Source organism: Ranitomeya imitator, chromosome 3, assembly GCF_032444005.1.
Source record: "Ranitomeya imitator isolate aRanImi1 chromosome 3, aRanImi1.pri, whole genome shotgun sequence".
Classification (NCBI taxonomy): domain Eukaryota; kingdom Metazoa; phylum Chordata; class Amphibia; order Anura; family Dendrobatidae; genus Ranitomeya; species Ranitomeya imitator.
The window spans coordinates 608,635,100-608,654,831 of NC_091284.1; the positions used below are offsets into that span (position 1 = coordinate 608,635,100).

Consider the following 19,732-nt stretch of genomic DNA (forward strand, 5'->3'; position numbering starts at 1 on the left):
GGGGCAGAGCTGGACCAGAATTCACATGGGCACCAGTCCAGCAGTGATGATCTCCTGATGATAATAAAACACTCATTGTAGTGAAACAGCAAACAACCTGATAAGTGATACATCGCTGATTTCGTGTCCCAGCCCCTACTTCATGCTGCCCTCAGATTACGTAGAAAAAAACCTGCTAACAGATTCCATTAAATATTTGCCACATCAGTTCACAGTGCTTGTTTGTAGCATTAGTCGCTATGATTATCTGGTTGCTGGCTCTTGTAGTCAAACGTATATAATAGCACTTTTATACTGTCACTACATGGTGGCCCGATTCTAACGCATCGGGTATTCTAGAATATGTATGTATGTATATAGCAGCCACATAGTATATAGCACAGGCCACGTAGTATATAGGAGTACTATGTGGCCTGTGGTATATACCATGTGGCTGCTATATACATACATACATACATACATACATACATACATACATATTGTAGAATACCCGATGCGTTCATATAGGCAACTCAGTAAATAACACAGTCCACGTAGTATATAACACAGCCCACGCAGTATATAGCAGCCACGCAGTATATAGCAGCCACGCAGTATATAACACAGGCCACGTAGTATGTAACACTGGCCAAATAATATATAACACAGCCCACATAGTATCTAACAGTGGCCACGTAGTATATAGCACGCAGTATAGAACACAGCCACGTAGTATTAAACTCTGTCCACGTACTATAGAACACTGCCCACATAGTACATAGCAGCCATGTAGTATATAACGCAGCCCACGCAGTATAGAACACAGCCCACATAGTATCTAACACAGCCCACGTAGTATACAGCAGTGTAGGCACCATATCCCTATTAAAAAAAAAAAAAAAAAAAAAAAAAAGATAAAAAATAGTTATATACTCACCCGCCGGGATCCAGCGAACCTCTGGCGATGCGCGCGCGGCTGCCGCCATCTTTCGTTCCCAGGATGCATTGCGAAATTACCCAGATCACTTAGCGAGCGCATCGTCGGACTACGGAAGGTGAGAATAGCAGGTTTTTTGTGTTTTTAAAAAAAATATTTTCAACATTAGATCTTTTCTCCTTCGCCACATTGGGGGACACAGGACCATGGGTGTTATGCTGCTGTCACTAGGAGGCAGACACTAAGCTGAGACAAAAAGAGTTCGCTCCTCCCCTGCAGTTTACACCCTCATGCTGGCTTCCAGAGACCCAGTTCAAGCTTAGTGTCCGTAGGAGGCACACTGGATTTAATTATTTCCCTTTTTTTATCGGACGAAGGGGCGACGGAACCTTTCAAGGCTCCGATCTCCCCGAACCATCAACAGGCGAGCACGGGAGTTCACCTCTCCGTACCCTCTCCTGCGACGTCGGATGCCACTGCCTGAGCTGATTTTTGGGGGCGACGGGCCTTTTTTAGGGACCGATCTCTCCCCCTCCCTACAGACGAGCACATGGAGTGTCCTCCACGTATCCTCTTCTGCAGCCAGATCTTTTTTGCCGCACATCTGCCCTGCCCACCAGGTTTTCCCTCGGCTGTTCAGAGGCACTTTACGTTGTGGCGTCCGTGCAGCCCCCACTGCATCACCACTGAATATGCGGTTGATGGAAGGTGGCGGACGGTTGCTCTCAACCCCCCTTTCAGGGGATGGTGGATAGAGGCTCCCCAACCCCTGCACCGTCCTAATCGCCCCGGGCACAGCTCACCAGGATCCTGTGTGCAGCAGTCTCTGCGTTCCACCCTCTATCGGGGTAAGTGCCTCAGGGGGGCACTCTGCGGTCCGGAGGGCTCCTTCTTAGCAGCGGCACGCTTTTTTTCTGGGCCCCATATCTCCGGCGCTCAGCGGCTGCGCGCCGGGCCGAAGCCGCAAATTTAGTCCCCGGCTTCGGCCTAGCTCAGGCCGCTTCCCGACAGGCTCCGCCCCCTTTTCGCGTCATCCTGCGGCGCCGCCCCCCGGTCCTGGCGCTTCTCGCTCTCGGCGAGATTTCCTCTCTGCTAATCTCGGTGGGCGGCCATCTTGGATTTTCCTCTGCACACTCCAGCTCTCCCAGCCGCAGCTTCCCCCACGTGCAGCGCTGTGAACGCCGCCTGTCACCAGCACCACCGCCGTCTCTCTCTCCCTCTGCGGGACACAGGACCACGGGTAAGGAGACCACGTCAGGTTCTCCCCTGCAGCGCCGCCCTCGCTTCCTTAGTTTTATAGACCCTGAGGTCTATTTTACATTAGGGTACACCATGTCCCAGTCAAAGTCTAAAAAGTCCACAAAGGTGCATACTACCTTTTCTTTCTGCGTGTACCACCTGCCAGGCTCCATTTCCTCGGCCTCAGATTTCCCCCCTCTGCTCAGCCTGTGATGCCCCAAGTGCCCAGGAGCACTCCACCGCCACCGATCCCGGCGTACCTAATCCCCCTGCATGGGTTAGTTCACTGTCTCAGTCCGTGGATTTTTTGGCCAATGCTATCAAATCCATTCAGAACCCCCCTGGGGAGTGGGGCAATCCCCTTCATGGGTTAAGAGATCCCTCCGTAACAGGGGAATCGTCGGCCAGCAGGGGCCGCTCTCTCCGGAAAGAGGCACGGTCATCCAGAAAACGGATCCGCTCTACCTCTCCTGAGCACTCACCACACCACTCAGCTTCTGGCAGCTCCACCTCTCGCTCACCCTCTGTAGGGGTTCGTAGCATCCACGACTCTGAATATGAGTCTGATGTATCCTTAGACCGGGATGCTCCGGAGTTTAGATCTACAGTTGACTCCCTCATTGAGGCAGTCAATCACGCCCTCAAAGTGGACGATGACCCTAATCCTTCTCCGGATCTCTGTCTCCTTTACTAGAGCCAAGCATTCTCATAAGACGTTCGCCTCTCACCCAGATTTTCTGGATATAGTCAGGCGACACAGGGAGCGTCCGGATAAGCGTTTCACGGGCAAAAAAGCCCTGGAATCGAAGTATCCCTTTTCCGCAGATCTTGTTAAAGACTGGACGGAATCCCCATTAGTAGATCCTCCGGTTTTGCGCCTAGCTTCCAAAACCCTCTTATCCGTTCCGGATGGCGCTTCAATTAAAAACCCCACAGAGCGCCAGCTAGATTCCCTACCTCGCTCAGTGTACGAAGCCTCAGGTTCTTCTTTCTCCCTCCTTCGCCGCGGCTTGGGTGGCCAAGGCAATGGTTTCCTGGGCAGATGCCCTAGCAAAATCCGTTCAGGAACAGGATCTCCCGTCTGAGATGGCGGATCTTGCCAAACAGATCGCCATGGCTGGTGATTACGTTATGTACGCATCTCTCGATGCAGCGAACTGTGCAGCAACGGCGGCTTCTAACGCCATCACCATCAGAAGAGCTATTTGGCTCGCAGATACCTCCTCTAAAAGGTCTCTGATTTCTCTCCCTTTTCAGAGCGGGCGTTGACCACCTGGGACCCCCATCTCTTTTTTGCAAATGTTTGCATTTTAAAGTGTTTCCAATAAATTGACTTTTTAGAAGATCCATGCTGGAGATTATTTTTTCTTTTTCATTGCTGGCTCTGGACTACGCCCTTGACCAAGGCGGCTCCGTGCATGGATATCATTGCACTGTTGAGGGATTGGTGAGCTGACTTATTTTCTTCCCATTTTTTCCTTTTTCCCTATTTTTGGGCAAAATGGTAGCCGCAATCGAAGCGGTCCCCTTCGCTCAACTCCATCTCCGCCCCTTACAACAGGCTCTGCTGGACAACTGGGACAGGAGTCCCTTATCCCTCGATCGTCCATGCCCTTTGTCCCCGCGGGTCAGGCAATCCCTCGTATGGTATATCTCTCCTCCAGGGGAAGTCTTTTCTCCCGATCCGCTGGTTAGTGGTAACTACCGACGCCAGTCTCCTCGGCTGGGGTGCGGTGTTTCTACACCACTCTGCCCAAGGCCGTTGGACAATTCGGGAGTCGAGGCTCCCTATAAACATCCTGTAGATTTGTGCGATCAGACTCGCCCTGAGACGCTTTCACCCCCTGCTCGTGGGTCACCCAATCCGAGTCCAATCTGACAATGTCACAGCGGTGGCGTATATAAACCATCAAGGGGGTACCCGCAGCAGGGAGGCGATGCAGGAAGTCTCCCACATTCTTCGTTGGGCCGAAGCCAACCACTCCACCATTTCCGCTGTGCACATTCCGGGCGTCGAAAACTGGGCGGCGGACTTTGAGCCATCAGGGCCTTGCCTTGGGGGAGTGGGAACTCCATCCAGAGGTTTTTCGGCAGATCTGCCTTCGTTGGGGGACCCCGGACGTGGATCTGATGGCGTCCAGATTGAACGCCAAGGTTCACAATTTCATTGCTCGTTCTCGGGATCCCCAGGCTATCGGATTGGATGCGCTGATATCCCCGTGGCATCAGTTCCAACTCCCGTACGTGTTTCCTCTGCTTCCCTTACTGCCGAAGGTGATCCGGAAGATCAAGACGGAGGGGGTTCCGGTCATTCTGGTCGCCCCGGATTGGCCATGTCGCGCTTGGTATGCGGAACTCGTTCAGCTCGTAGCAGACGTCCCCTGGCGGTTACCAGACCGCCCAGATCTGCTTCGCCAAGGGCCGATCTGCCACCAGAGCTCACGGGCCCTACGTTTAACGGCGTGGCTGTTGAAACCTGGATTCTAACTCGAGCTGGTTTCTCTCAGCGGGTCATTCCCACCATGATAAGCGCTCGCAAGGCGTCTCCCTCTTCCATCTATCACCGCACCTGGAAAACCTTTTTCTCGTGGTGCAGACTCAGAGATCGTCCTCCGCTTGTTTTCTCAATCCCTTGCATTTTGGATTTCCTTCAGTCCAGCTTGGATTCCGGCTTGGCGCTGAGTTCCCTCAAGGGTCAGATCTCAGCGTTATCCGTGTTATTCCAACGTAGGATCGCTGCCAACCTTCAAGTCAAGACTTTCATTCAGGGGGTCTCCCATGTGGTACCACCCTACAAGATGCCGTTAGAGACCTGGGATCTCAACTTGGTTCTGGGGGCCCTTTTGAGCCTCTTCAGGACATTCCGCTTACTGTCCTCTCCTGGAAGGTTGCCTTCCTTGTGGCCGTAATGTCTATCAGATGGGTCTCAGAATTGGCCTCTTTGTCCTGCCGGGCCCCTTTTCTTGCCTTCCACCAGGACAAGTCATACGTCCATCTCCGGCCTTTCTCCCTAAGGTCTCATCTTTTCACCTTAACGAGGACATCATTCTTCCCTCTTTTTGCCCGCAGCCAAAACACAGGGTCGAAAAAGCCCTTCATACCCTGGACGTGGTACGGGCCCTTAGGAGGTACATTTCCAGAACGGCTCATTTCAGAAAATCAGACTCCCTTTTTGTTCTCCCGGAGGGTCACAGAAAGGGTTTGGCTGCGTCTAAAGCCACGATAGCCAGATGGATTCGATCTGCTATCCAGGAATCCTATGGGGTCAGGGGCAGGCCTATCCCGGCGGGGATTAGAGCACACTCCACTCGGTCGATGAGTGCTTCCTGGGCCATCCGGCACCAGGCAACGGCGGAGCAGGTTTGCAAGGCCGCAACGTGGTCCAGCCTGCATACTTTCACAAAGCACTACAATGTCCACATTCATTCCTCTGTGGACGCGGCCCTTGGCAGACGTATTCTGCAAGCGGCCGTCGCGCATTTGTAGTCAGATGGTACACGGAGTTATTTGGTTGTATTGTTTCCCTCCCAGGGACTGCTTTGGGACATCCCATGGTCCTGTGTCCCCCAATGTGGCGAAGGAGAAATAGGGATTTTTGTGTGTACTCGCCGTAAAATCCTTTTCTCCGAGCCACTCATTGGGGGACACAGCACCCACCCTGTTAGCCTGTTCGGCTTCTTACCTTTTTCGGTTTTTGACTGTTTTTGACATGTTATACTCTGTTTCATGATATATTATTATTCTCCTACTGCTTTTTGCACTGAACTGGGTCTCTGGAAGCCAGCATGAGGGTGTATACTGCAGGGGAGGAGCTAACCTTTTTGTGTCTCAGCTTAGTGTCAGCCTCCTAGTGACAGCAGCATAACACCCATGGTCCTGTGTCCCCCAATATGTATGTATATGTATATGTATATATATATATATATATATATATATATATATATATATATATATATATATATATATATATATATATATATATATATATATATATATATACATACATACATATACGTGTATATAATATATATATTATGTGTATATATATATCTATCTATCTATATCTATAATCTAACGCTGGGAGCGTCACTCTGTCCGAAGCCTTTATAGACTGTGCAAGCGCCGGCGCAGTCTGGGCCTCACAGAGTGACGCTCCCGGGAGATTGCGGTGTGCGTTCACACTGAACGCACACCGCGATCTCCAACAGAGAAGCAGGGACCGCCAGGAGGGTGAGTATCGCCTATGTTCACCTGTCCTGCGTTCCATCGCTGAGCGCCACCATCTTCCCGGTCTTCGGCCTGTAACCTTCAGTTCAGAGGGCGCCGCCCTCTGACTGAACAGTCACAGCCAGGAGACCGGGAAGATGGCGGCGCTCAGCGATGGAACGCAGGACAGGTGAATATAGTAAGTGCTGGGGGGCCTGAGCTGACGGCGATAACGGCACCTGACCCCCACAGCGTGTCGGTGTCCCCGCCTGCTCAGGCCCCCCAGCACTCGGCGCCGAGCGGGTCAGAGGCAGTATGGGGACGCAGGATGGAGCAGCACATAAGGATGGGGACGCAGGATGCAGCAGCACATAAGGATGGGGACGCAGGATGCAGCAGCACATAAGGATGGGGACGCAGGATGGAGCAGCACATGACAGGATGGGGACGCAGGATGGAGCAGCGCATACCAGGATGGAGACAATATACCAATATAAATGCTCGCCACCCGGGCGTAGAACGGGTTCAATAGCTAGTATGTATATATGTGTGTGTGTGTGTGTGTGTGTGTGTATATGTATATATATATATATATATATATATATATATATATACACACACACACACACACACACACACACACACACACACACACACACACACACACACACACACACACACTATATAATTATCTAAGGGGTACTTCCGTCTGTCCTTCTGTCTGTCTGTAACAGTTATTCGTTCGCTGATTGCTCGCGGCAGCCATGACAGACAGCTGCCGAGACCAATCAGCGACGCGCACAGTCCGGAAGAAAATGGCCGCTCCTTACTCCCCGCACTCACTGCCCGGCGTCCGCATACACCCCTCTAGTCTGCCCTCACACAGGGTTAATGGCAGCGGTAACGAACCGCGTTATGCCGCGGTGTAATGCAGTCCGTTACCGCTGCTATTAACCCTTTGTGACAACGTTTTTTTACTATTGACGCAGCCTATGCAGCGCCAATAGTAAAAACATTGAATATTAAAAATAATAATAATAATAAAAAAAATTATTATATACTCACCTACGCCGCCTTTCCCGCTCCTCGCGATGCAACCGGCACGTTCCGGTTGCACGGATGGTCTGGCAGAAGGACCTGCCATGACGTCACGGTCATGTGACCGCGACGTCATCACAAGGCCTGCGCGAAAAGGACCTGCCGTGACGTCACGGTCATGTGACCGCAACGTCATGACAGGTCCTGCACGACAAGGACCTGCCGTGACGTCACTGTCATGTGACCGCGACGTCAGCACACCCTCGGACCGGAAGATGCCGCCTGCATCCCACACAGGCGAGAGTGCTACAACGCGCCTGCGGAAGGTGAGTATATGTTTATTTATTTTTTTTAACCTGTTATACGTGGCTGGGCAATATTACATAGCTGGGCAATATGCTACGTGGCTCTGTGCTGTATACTACGTCACTGGGCAATATACTACGTCACTGGGCAATATACTATGTGGCTCTGTGCTGTATACTACGTCACTGGGCAATATACTACGTCACTGGGCAATATACTACGTCACTGGGCAATATACTACGTCACTGGGCAATATACTACGTCACTGGGCAATATACTACGTCACTGGGCAATATACTACGTCACTGGGCAATATACTACGTCACTGGGCAATATACTACGTCACTGGGCGATATACTACGTAACTAGGCAATATACTATGTGGCTCTGCTGTATACTACGTCACTGGGCAATATACTACGTCACTGGGCAATATACTATGTGGCTCTGTGCTGTATACTACGTCACTGGGCAATATACTACGTCACTGGGCGATATACTACGTAACTGGGCAATATACTATGTGGCTCTGCTGTATACTATGTCACTGGGCAATATACAATGTAACTGGGCAATACAGTGGGGCAAAAAAGTATTTAGTCAGTCAGCAATAGTGCAAGTTCCATCACTTAAAAAGATGAGAGGCGTCTGTAATTTACATCATAGGTAGACCTCAACTATGGGAAACAAACTGAGAAAAAAAAATCCAGAAAATCACAGTCTGTTTTTTTAACATTTTATTTGCATATTATGGTGGAAAATAAGTATTTGGTCAGAAACAAAATTTCATCTCAATACTTTGTAATATATCCTTTGTTGGCAATGACAGAGGTCAAACGTTTTCTGTAATTAAGTAAATAAGGCAGCACACTGCAGCGCTAAAACATGCAAACTTGAAAACATGAAATTTGAACTGCATTACTGCACTAGAAATATGAAAAATGAGAGCTTTTAGCGCATAAAAATGGCCAATTTTATGTGTACCTGGTAGCCTCTTTACGGCATCTCTCTTATACCAGGTCCTACGCTTGCCTTACCTCGCTGAGAATAAACGTCTCCATCTGAATGGGTACATGTGAAACCTCTTCTTAGACTAAAATTCTCTCTCTCTGTGGAGGGGTATTGGACCTGCTGTAATTAAAACACCTGAAGCTAGGAGGCGGAGTGCACGATCAGAAGGCTAGAGAATACATTTCAAAAACCTGACCTGCACATCCAAACATAGACTCAGTGTGAACAGGTGCTGAACCTAGAGTCGCCAACTCGTATATAGTTAAGTAAATAAGGCAGCACACTGCAGCGCTAAAACATGCAAACTTGAAAACACGAAATTTGAATTGCATTACTGCACTAGAAATATGAAAAATGAGAGCTTTTAGCGCATAAAAATGGCCAATTTTATGTGTACCTGGTAACCCCTTTACGGCATCTCTCTTATATCGGGTCCTACGCTTGCCTTACTCAGTGTGAACAGGTGCTGAACCTAGGGTCAGGTTTTTGAAATGTATACTACGTGGACATACATATTCTAGAGTACCCGATGCGTTAGAATCGGGCAACCATCTCGTATATATATAATTACATTGCATTGTAATTGAATTCTTGTCTTACAGATTTGGTTACTGACCTGAAAGGACACTTTGTTACTCAGGTGGCTATGGGCAAAGCCCACACTTGTGTTTTAACTAAGAAAGGTGAAGTATGGACCTTTGGAGTGAATAATAAAGGACAATGTGGAAGAGACACTGGAGCTTTAAGTCAAGGTGGAAAAGGTAAAATTATTAAGTAAAAGTAAGCATAATGAAAATACAACACTATAAAGTGTGTTCTAGTGTAAGGGTAATTTCATACAGGGCGTTTTTGCAGCGTTTTTTTATGCTAATTTTCAGCTGCTTTTTACAGTACCAGCATAGGCTATGAGATTTCAGAAATCTCATGCACAAAAATTGTTTTTTGTGTGATCAGTATTTTGTGCTTGGCAGCGGTTTTTTGACATAGGGCATGTCACTTTTTTCAGCTTTTCCCACCTATTGATAATGAAAAAACGCTGCAAATACGCAGATTGACTTTTCTTGCGGCATATTTGCTGCAGAAAAGCCAAGGACAGCTGGATGTGACTTCACCCTTGGCTCTTCTACATCTAGATGGCAGGCTGCATGATGCGTCCATGCTTCCTGTCATCCAGCAGAGCAGACCCGAACCCCATTCACTTGAATGAGGAGTCCGACAATACAGTGTTTGACACGCTGTCATATGCATGACAGCGCAGCAAACACCGCTTGTGATCGACGGGGAAATCATCCCCGCCGGTGAGTGAGCCGAGCTTCCCACGCTGTTAGAAAACAGCGGAGAGTGCTCAGCTGTGATTGGAGGTGCTAATGCGACCGCTCCCGGCTGTAAGCTACTGGGGAATGAATCGGATGGAGCGGGTGCAGGCTCAGTAACTAGCGGTGACATCACCGAGCCCGCGCTCCCTCACAGCCGGACCCGAGGTTACCTCTACACCGTGGGAAAATGCCAGGGAAGAGGATACCGCAGGTAATGTATCTATCTATTCTATCAATTTATTCATTCTATCTATTCTATCAATCTGTCTATTCATTCTATCTATTCTATCAATCTACCTATTTATTCTATCAATCCATCTATTCTATGAATCTATTCATTGTATATTCATTATATCTATCTACCGTATTCATTCTATCTATATATTCTATCAATCTATCTATTTTATCTACCTACAGAAAGTTTTTTTTTTTTTGCGTGAACTCAACTTTATTGGCATGCACAAAGAGGAAAAAAAATGCATGAAAAAAGCGCACCAAAAATGCGGCAAAAAATGCACCAAAAACTCACCTGAACCTGCGTTTTTGGCACAGCTTCTTTCCTGCCAAGATGATCAGGTTTTGCTGCAGAAAAAAACGCAGCAAAATAGCCCTGTGTGAACTTACCCGTAATCTGCTTTTTTACAGACTTGATTTAGTGTTCGCCCAGGTGTTAAAGGGAATTTGTCCATATGATTTCACACCACAAACTATTTATGTATACCTGTAGATCTTTCAACACTGAGCCCAGTAATACCTTTACATGGCCAGTCTGTTTCTTTGTTACTGAGAAATCAGTGTATAAATTGATATGCATTGGCAGATTTGAGGCCTCCATCACTCCAGCTCTGCTCCCCACCAAGCGCCGCTTCCTCCCGTTGGACTGACCGCTCCTTTGCCTGGAGTCACACAGCATAGAGGTTGTCAGTTAAGGAAGAAGCTGCAGGGCTGGGCGGGAAATAGAGCTGGAGTGACAGAGGCTTCAGATCTGATTTCTCTGCAATGGGGGAACAGACTGGCAGTGTAAAGTTGTCTCTGGACTTGTCCTTATAAGAGATACATTCACATCTAAATCTAGTTTGGGGGTGAAATCCTGCTGACGTTCCCTATAGGCTCTAAAATCAAATTATGATTTCCAGCTTCACTGGCTGAACCAGGTCTAAGAGCGAACATTGAAAATCTGCTATGAGGGGAACATCGAGTATTTTGCTGAGTAACATTTGGAGACTTGCGCTTTCCTATCTAGGAGTAGGTCACCATCCTTTATTGTTATGCCTTCTAGGATTTGGTGTAGAAAATATGGCAACTGCCATGGATGAAGACCTTGAGGAAGAGCTGGATGAAAAAGATGATAAATCTGTAATGTGTCCGCCTCGGATGCACAAGTGGAAGCTGGAGCATTGCATGGTTTGCACCGTGTGTGGAGACTGCACAGGATATGGTGCCAGCTGTGTTAGCAGCGGGCGGCCAGATCGGGTCCCAGGCGGGTATGTGAGCATTTCCCTGTGTACTTAGCTGGCAATGATTTCCTTACTAAGTGGGCTCCTTGGATTGTGCTTCATTATGTAGGGTTTGTGGCTGCGGCTCCGGCGAGTCAGGCTGTGCCGTGTGTGGATGCTGCAAGGCTTGTGCAAGAGAGTTGGATGGCCATGATGCACGACAGAGAGGAATCCTAGATGCTGTGAAGGAGATGATTCCTCTGGATCTCCTTCTAGGTAAAGGTGTGACATTTACATTTCTTATTCATTATTGTTTTTTAAATAAATCTTGCATAATGTTAAGATGCAGGACATTGTATACATCAAGTTCCTTGTCCCATTTTCTGCCCCGCATCCATGAGTGTTCTGTATTTAGTAATGGATATGGTCCTTTCTTGACCATCACCTGACCACTGAGTGGCTATGCTTCCCAGATGCCCGCTCTCCGTCCTTCTCCAGCACAGCTCCTCTCTCTCCTGCTCTGGGCGCTGCAGACATTTGCTACTTTCCTACACTTTGTGCCATTGGTAGCTGTACCCCTCTGCAGTCTTTGGGGGTCAGTGTTTCTGAAAGCAGATGAGTAGCAGGCGCTGTGTATGTTTACCCTGCACCTGCAATATTGGCAAAGCTGCACATGCACCGTTTTTTATGCCCCTCTGCCATGTACTTGTGCTTGTTTTATTACATGGGAGTTGCTTTACCTTGGAGACACCCTGTATAACCGGTAGGCAGAGGTGATAGAGCTTTAGACATCATCTGTGGAGGATGGAGGAAACCTGATGGGCTATGTCACCAACATGGAGGAGATTGTGAAAGCGGCCATCTTGGATTCATCTTCACTCTTTCAAATGCGAATGTGTGTGACACCAGACAATGGTGGTGTTAATGTAACGTTCAAGCTTCCTGCCGCTGCTTAAGGCTACTTTCACACTAGCGTCGGAATCTCCCCGTCGCAATGCGTCGTGCAGAGATTCCGACGCTAGCGTTTGACGCACTGCACAACGGGTGCAGCGGATGCATTTCTCCAGCGCATCCACTGCCCCATTGTGAGGTGCGGGGAGGTGGGGGCGGAGTTCCGGCCGCGCATGCGCGGTCGGAAAAAGCGGTCCGTCAGGAGCAAAAAACGTTACATGTAACGTTTTTTGCTCCCGGCGGTCCGCCACAACACGGCACGACGGTTGCCACGTGTGGCAAAGCGTCGCAATACGTCGCTAATGTTAATCTATGGGGCAAAAACGCATCCTGCAAACAACTTTGCAGGATGCGTTTTTTGCCATAAACGACGCATTGCGGCGTCTGGCAAAAAACGCCAGTGTGAAAGTAGCCTAAGAAAACCTGAATGGTAGAACAATAAAATGGCGCTACATATATGATTCTTCGATCTTGAATTGTTTCAGCTGTGCCTGTGGCAGGTGTTAACATCGATGAACACCTTCAGTTACGACAAGACGACAAAAGACAGAGGGTTAACCGGAGACACAGAATCGATGAAGGAAGAGGTATACATACTCAGAAATGTAGTGTAATGAGAAAACTGCAGAGCAAGGCAAAGTGAGAGATTTTTCAATTTTATCTTTAATTTACTCATCCCAGAAAGATGATTTTTTTTTTCTTTATATATATGTGCAGATTTTCTTTTGCATTACATTTTATTTTATTTTATTCTTTTTTAGGAAATAATAAACCAAATGGAAATTTAGGTATGGCGATTTTCCTGAAAACTGGTAATAATTGCGAAGTGTTTGCATTGAGCTTTGCAGTTCTCTGTATGTACTACTTAAAGTAATGGATTAATATTTGTACTTCAGTATTTAGGGCTTTATACCACAACAGAAGGATACTTTTATACTAAAATTTCTAATCTTGTAACTTACGCCATTAAAATGAACCTGACAGGATGGTTTATGCTCCAAAAGTGCCCAAATAACCTCTCTTAATCCTTTTTTTTCTTTGCTTGTACTGCATGCATATTGCCAGTAAAAATCATGAAGGTTGTGCTGCTCGCCTGAAGAGTCAATGCTGGCCCATTCCTGGACGAACCCTTTCTGGCTTAATTGGCTCCCTGCATGCTGGGATACATCATTACATGCCAACATCAGTGGCTTTGTGCGTAGACAGATCCCGTGACGGTACCCCTCTCTCCACTGCATGCGTGTTTGCCAGATGCCATCAGAGCTGAATTGTTAAAATGAATTCTGGCCTGTGAGATGTTAATCAAAGCAGAAAAGGGTTTGTAGGATCCCACCCCTGACTCTTTAGGTATGCAGCCCCGCCTCTGTGACTCTTTAGGGTATGTGCACACGTATTCTTGGCCACTGCAGATTTTTCCGCAGCAGATTTGATAAGTCTGCAGGGCAAAAACGCTGTGTTTTTGCTGCTGATTTATCGCGTTTTTTCTGCGGTTTTCACTGCGGTTTTACAACTGCGGTTTTCCTTGGGGCAGCTGTAAAACCGCTGCAGAATCCACAGAAAGAAATGACATGCTGCGGAATGTAAACCGCTGCGTTTCCGCGTGTTTTTTTCCGCAGCATTTGCACAGGGTTTTTGGTTTCCCATAGGTTTACATTGAACTGTAAACTCATGGGAAACTGCTGCGGATCCGCAGCAAAATCCGCATCGTGTGCACATACCCTTACTTTTAGTTTCCATGCAGTGTATCACTCCTAGGGTGTCCACTCCTACACACTAATGTAGGGTACATGGACCACAGGTCTCCCAGCCATATGAATGCTGCTGAAAAGTCCAATACAGTCTTAATTTCTTTGTGAGAACAGGGCTCTATAGACGTGTGTACAGCGAGAATGAATTTCTAAAGTGAGTCGTGGTGGGAGAAACCAGACATGTGACCATGGTATCATTTATACGTTGATTTTTATAGTAGGATCTATATTTTCCATTCTATTTTCTTAATATCTTTCGGTAAAGGACTATGCTGTAACGGACATGAATAATATGCATTAGAGGATGTATGTGACTTTTTTTTTTTTTTTTTAGTATTTTCTGCATTTCTCAGTATACATTTTTAAAAAATGACTCAAAGGTTTGTAATTAATATTCAGTCTGTGGTGCTACCAGAATTAAATTCCAAATAGTAAGTGTAAAGATCTAACCTTTCAAAAGAAATGTGCACTTTACTGACATGTAATATACCAGTTTAAAGGGTTAACTCAGTAACATTTCAGCTCATAAAGCCGAGATCATGAGATATATACTGAATCTAGCTAAAATTGACATCACAAAAATAAAGCTGTGCCGGTCATGTTGACAGGCAGGATGTGTGGTAAATATTAACTCTTGGTAGTGTCCATTTAGGAATTATCTGAGACAAAAGTATGGAAAGCTCCAGTCTTATTACATTTAGGGTGCTGCAAGGGGCCTTTCAATGACGCCTCTTACGAGGCAGGCCAGTGGCTTCTCCTTAGGCCACGTTCACACGCTCCGTATTTGGTCAGTATTTGGTCAGTATTTGTAAGCCAAAACCAGGAGTGGGTGATAAATGCAGAAGGTGGGAACGTGTTTCTATTATACTTTTTCCTCTGATTGCTCCACTCCTGGTTATGGCTTGCATATATGATGTAAAATACTGACCACATACTGTTTGTGTGAACGTGGCCTTAGTCTGAGTTATATGCTTATGAGGCTTTTGACTTTGGGTCCGTTGCCTGCCAGCCAGTCTGGACGTGAGGGTTTGTGCTTGAACGGTGAAAGTCGGATGTGTGAAACAGGCCTAAAGATGTACCGTAATTGGACCTCCATTACATGGGTCCGGAATGGAGCTGTACAGTGAATGCTAAGGAAAATTTTACTGAGTAATTAGCATGGAAAAAAATTGCAATGTCCTACAGCACAATACATGGGCACGTTCTGGTGGAGGGACCTTATTCATGTCTTGTTTATTTTTTGTTCTCTAATCCGTAGCTGTGGCATTAACCATAGTGGACCTATATTGGTGCATACATACAGACTCTTTCTGTAATTGATGTGCTTCTGGACTGGGTGTCTATAGCTTACTCCTTTTTCTCTCTCCCCTCCATATCCTATTTATCTGGTCTATGTCCTCCATCGATCATTGTCGTGCTTCTTCCTCCTTTTATATCTACTTATTTTCTTTTCTAAGTAGATACTACAAATATTGGTAACTCCTTAGTGCAACCTGTTCTCCCTGCCCTGCATTCCTCAGTGATCAATTGTCTATAAATTCCATATACAGGTGCTTCTCAAAAAATTTGAATATCATCAAAAAGTTAATTTATTTCAGTTCTTCAATGCAAAAAGTGAAACTCATATATTATATAGTCATTACATAGAGTGATCTATTTCAAGTGTTTATTTCTGTTATTGTTGATGATTATGGCTTATAGCCAATGAAAACCCCAAAGTCATTATCTCAGTAAATTAGAATACTTTATAACACCAGCTTGAAATAATGATGTTAAAATCCGAAACGTTGGCCTACTGAAATGTATGGTCAGTAAATGCGCTCAATACTTGGTCGGGGCTCCTTTTGCATCAGTTACTGCATCAATGCGGCGTGGCATGGAGGCGATCAGCCTGTGGCACTGCTGATTAACTTTTTGATGATGCTATAATTTAGTGTACCTGTATATTTATATTGAGAGAGACTGGAAATACATTTGGTATCAGTTGCTGTCATGTCCTTTTAAGTTATATTCTTGCTTTTCATTTTTTTTATTACAAAAATAATTTAAATGCATGTAGTTTTTGGTTAAAAAAAAAAAATTGGATTGAAATTAATAAAAAAATATATACCGTATAAAGGGGTAAAATAAATCAAATCACCCAATGAAGTTCATTGCAAAGTGGCTATCAAACCTCTAGCTTTCTCCAGGCTTTCTTATTGTCACATCTGTGCTTGGGTCTCGAATTCTGAAGGTGTTTACTCCATGTTTACTTTTCATTTGTAGAAGAATGTTTGTGCAGCTCGGAAGTTGTCTAAACGTGTTTGCGACTTATGGTGTGGTCACCAATATGGGCAGAGCAGGGACGGGGACTGGCTGAGCTGGACCATAGAATTCATGACCAGTTATGCTGGAAATGTACTCCAGTTGCAACTTGGAGTGAAGTACTGCCAGAAGCGTACGTCACTTGTAACGTGCCAAATTCATTAAATGGCGTGTGCTTATTAATTGGGTGCATCTTACTCCAGCAGTCCCATTTATTAAGACTGGCATGCATAACATCAGTCTTAAAGGGGTTGCACACTACTTGGACAAGTCCTTCTTAATCACCATAGATACCTCTAGTAAAATATCAGCTATACTCTCCACCAGTGCCTGCTCCGTTCCAATGATATCAGCGCCTGCTCTCCCAGGACTTGCATGACATTGTCACGTGAGCCCTGCAGCCAATCAGCAGCCGCTTAACTCTCTCTTCCTTCAGATAAAACTGACACCTGGAAAAAGAGCTGCTGCTCTGACTTCCTCCAGTGACGGCCAATGGTAGAGAGATTGAAGAGGCCGCTGATTGGCTGCAGGGCTCATGTGACAATGTCATGCAAGTTCTGAGAGATCAGCTGCTGACATCGCTGGAATGACACCAGAGGACGCAGAATGGGGCGTCTGAGTAGAGAACAGCCCCTTTAATGAATTGGGACCTTGGTGTCTATGTAATTCTGTCTGCAGAGGGGGCGAGTGCTCACTTTAAAGGCGAGGATATCCGGCACGCTGCGGCAGACAGGATCCATACTCCAATACATATGGTGCACGACAATAAGAAAAGCCTGCAGAAAGCTAGGGATTTGGGGAGCACTTTGGTTATATTTTTTAACAAGCAACAAGATGAGTTGGCTAATGAAGTCAATACAAACTTAATAACTTTCCATGCTGTGGACACTAAATAAAAAATAGTTGTTTTAAGCTGGATGAACAATATTGACTTGCCTGAATATCCTAGGATAAGCGCTAATGTAGTCACAAGTAATGGTTATGTAGCTGTTAATGTAGTGCATTATTCCATGGAGTATTTTACTGTCATTGCTTTCCATTTTAATTTTTTTTTCATTTGTTTCCGTTTTGTTCGTTTTCCCATGCATGTGCAAAATGCCTTTCCTCAGGCCCCTTTGTATTTCCTGTAGGCCCTGTATATCCTAATTTTTTGAACCACCGAGAGCAGGCTCTAGCCAGACTAAGAGCTCTACCAGCACAGCTAAAGCATAAGCGGGACAAGAAAAAAGGTATTTAGTCTTCCTTTCGCACTGGAGAGGAAAATGGAAAACCCCAGTCCTTTCTTGAACTCACTCACTTGTTCTTGCACCTTGATCTTTCCACTGGGGTGAATGTCTCACCAATGGCTTACTTGGATCTTCTCAGGTCGTATTATTTACAGCAGATATGATGCGTGTCCCTCCTCCTAAAGTCGTCTGTTCATTTCTACGTTTTCCTTTCCCGTCAGAAGGTTCCCGGCTGGTTAGGCTTGCGAAGCTGAGCTCTTTGGTCGCTCTAATATTGGGTGTGGTACCATTTTTGTATAACCTTTACATTAATGATGCGATGCGTTAATGATCTCATAAACTATAGTTAGAATAGCGCTGTCTAATGGTCTTAGAGGTTGTACCACGAACAAAAGCACATTTTGACCAATAGATCTGGCAATATTAGTATGTATGTAGCTGTGTGATAAAACAGAGGCATCCAATTGTATAACTTCTTAATATTTTAAGATCTATAAGGTATGTCCATACATGCTGGTTGTGCCGGCGCATTTAACAAAAAAACAACATAAAAAAAGTTGTATCAAAAGTGGATGCTTGGTTTCTAGTCTTGGATTTCTCCAGAAAGTGTTTCGGTAATGCTGCAGTCATCGGCCATGTATCCGATGGTATACGCTTGTGGTTACTCAGTCTGTTGCTGTTAGCGCTGATCAGACATTATAAACCTTCATACACATTTGACTATAAAGTTGGCCCAATAATCCAATGTTTTCAGGATTGACTGACAATTTAATATTTGAGGACCTCCCGACTCTTCCCCGACAGATGATTTTAGGGGAGATAGTGGTCTGGTACATTGGCCTTTTTATCCTCCTGGAAATAAGCTGCTGTCAGAGGAGCCTGGCAGTGGCTTTCTCATAGAGGGCACAGGAGCACTTTGCTGAGCTTGAGTATCCCTCTGTATGGGGGATTCAAGGAAGAGGGCTGTCAGTTGAATAATCAGCCGACTGATGGGTATCTAATGTGTATGGAGGGCAAAAACCGTGTGCGTGGACGTGTCCCTCTAACTAAAGGATGACCACACCCAGTTGTCAATATTATTCATACATATCTAAGAGAAAGAACAGAGGAATAGCACAACACACAAGGAGGGCAATTCCAAATTATTTATATAGGCAAGATAGGCATTTACTAAAACAGAGGGGTCCGGAATCCTTTCCTAATATTAGATAAATTCAGTGGTGGAATACGTCTTACTGTGTGGTCTTTTGTATCATACCTGATGTGGGGCAAGGAACAAGTAAAGACCTATCTATGGCAAAGAGGATGTTATATGGTTTAGTACAGCAAAACATAGTGTGTGACAGGTGTCCGCCGCAGGTGTGACAACACCTTGTTCATCCTTACCCTGGAGCATGAGACAGCGATTCCCTCCTATACATATAGCTCAGTCATTTATTACCGCCCATTTGTTCTCCACACACCAATCCTCCCATTGTCTGCAATAGAAGCATGCTGGGTTATAGCTGATGCAACAGAGATGCATTTACATCTGACTTACATTGGCCTTTACTACCATGCTATGAATGATTTTTCCATGGTTAGGAAGCCTGATTTGTGGGAAAGGACAGCGGCTGGATGAGATTTTCTAGTGGGGTCTTGTACTAAGGAGAATGACTGACTACATACTATTGCCATAGCAACAGCAGAAAGTCATTTTTCTCAAGCTGTCATTCTCTGCACTGATAGTGAAGGAAATCATTGCTACTAGCGATGAGCAAGTGTGCTTGTTACTCGAGTTTTCCGAGTACAATACAAGTACAATACATCTCCGAGCACGCCCAAAATACTCAGAGACCACCCGAGCATGGTCGGAAATCTCGAGTAACGAGCACACTTGCTCATCATTAATTGCTATCTCTCCCACTATCCAGGGGATTAGCGTACGGTCTGTGCTCACTATCAGTATCCAGGGCCAGGGGAATAGCGTACAGTCCGTGCTGACTACCAGTACCCAGGGCCAGAAGAATAGCGTACAGTCCGGGCTCACTGCCAC

The 19,732-nt window shown here is 46.1% G+C and overlaps 1 protein-coding gene across 16 annotated transcripts in view; it reads left to right on the top strand.

Moving 5' to 3' along the window:
• MYCBP2 (MYC binding protein 2) overlaps positions 1-19,732 on the top strand; it is a 380,821-nt gene that overhangs the window by 127,436 nt on the left and 233,653 nt on the right. For 9 of the 16 annotated variants that reach the window (XM_069758078.1, XM_069758080.1, XM_069758086.1 and 6 more), the window contains exons 14-19: positions 9,319-9,477; positions 11,312-11,516; positions 11,599-11,750; positions 12,905-13,006; positions 13,181-13,231; positions 17,602-17,700. In XM_069758078.1, the coding sequence (XP_069614179.1) occupies positions 9,319-9,477; positions 11,312-11,516; positions 11,599-11,750; positions 12,905-13,006; positions 13,181-13,231; positions 17,602-17,700 (768 nt within the window). The remainder of the gene's footprint in view (positions 1-9,318; positions 9,478-11,311; positions 11,517-11,598; positions 11,751-12,904; positions 13,007-13,180; positions 13,232-17,601; positions 17,701-19,732) is intronic. The other 7 variants (XM_069758079.1, XM_069758094.1, XM_069758090.1 and 4 more) reach the window with 5 other exon arrangements.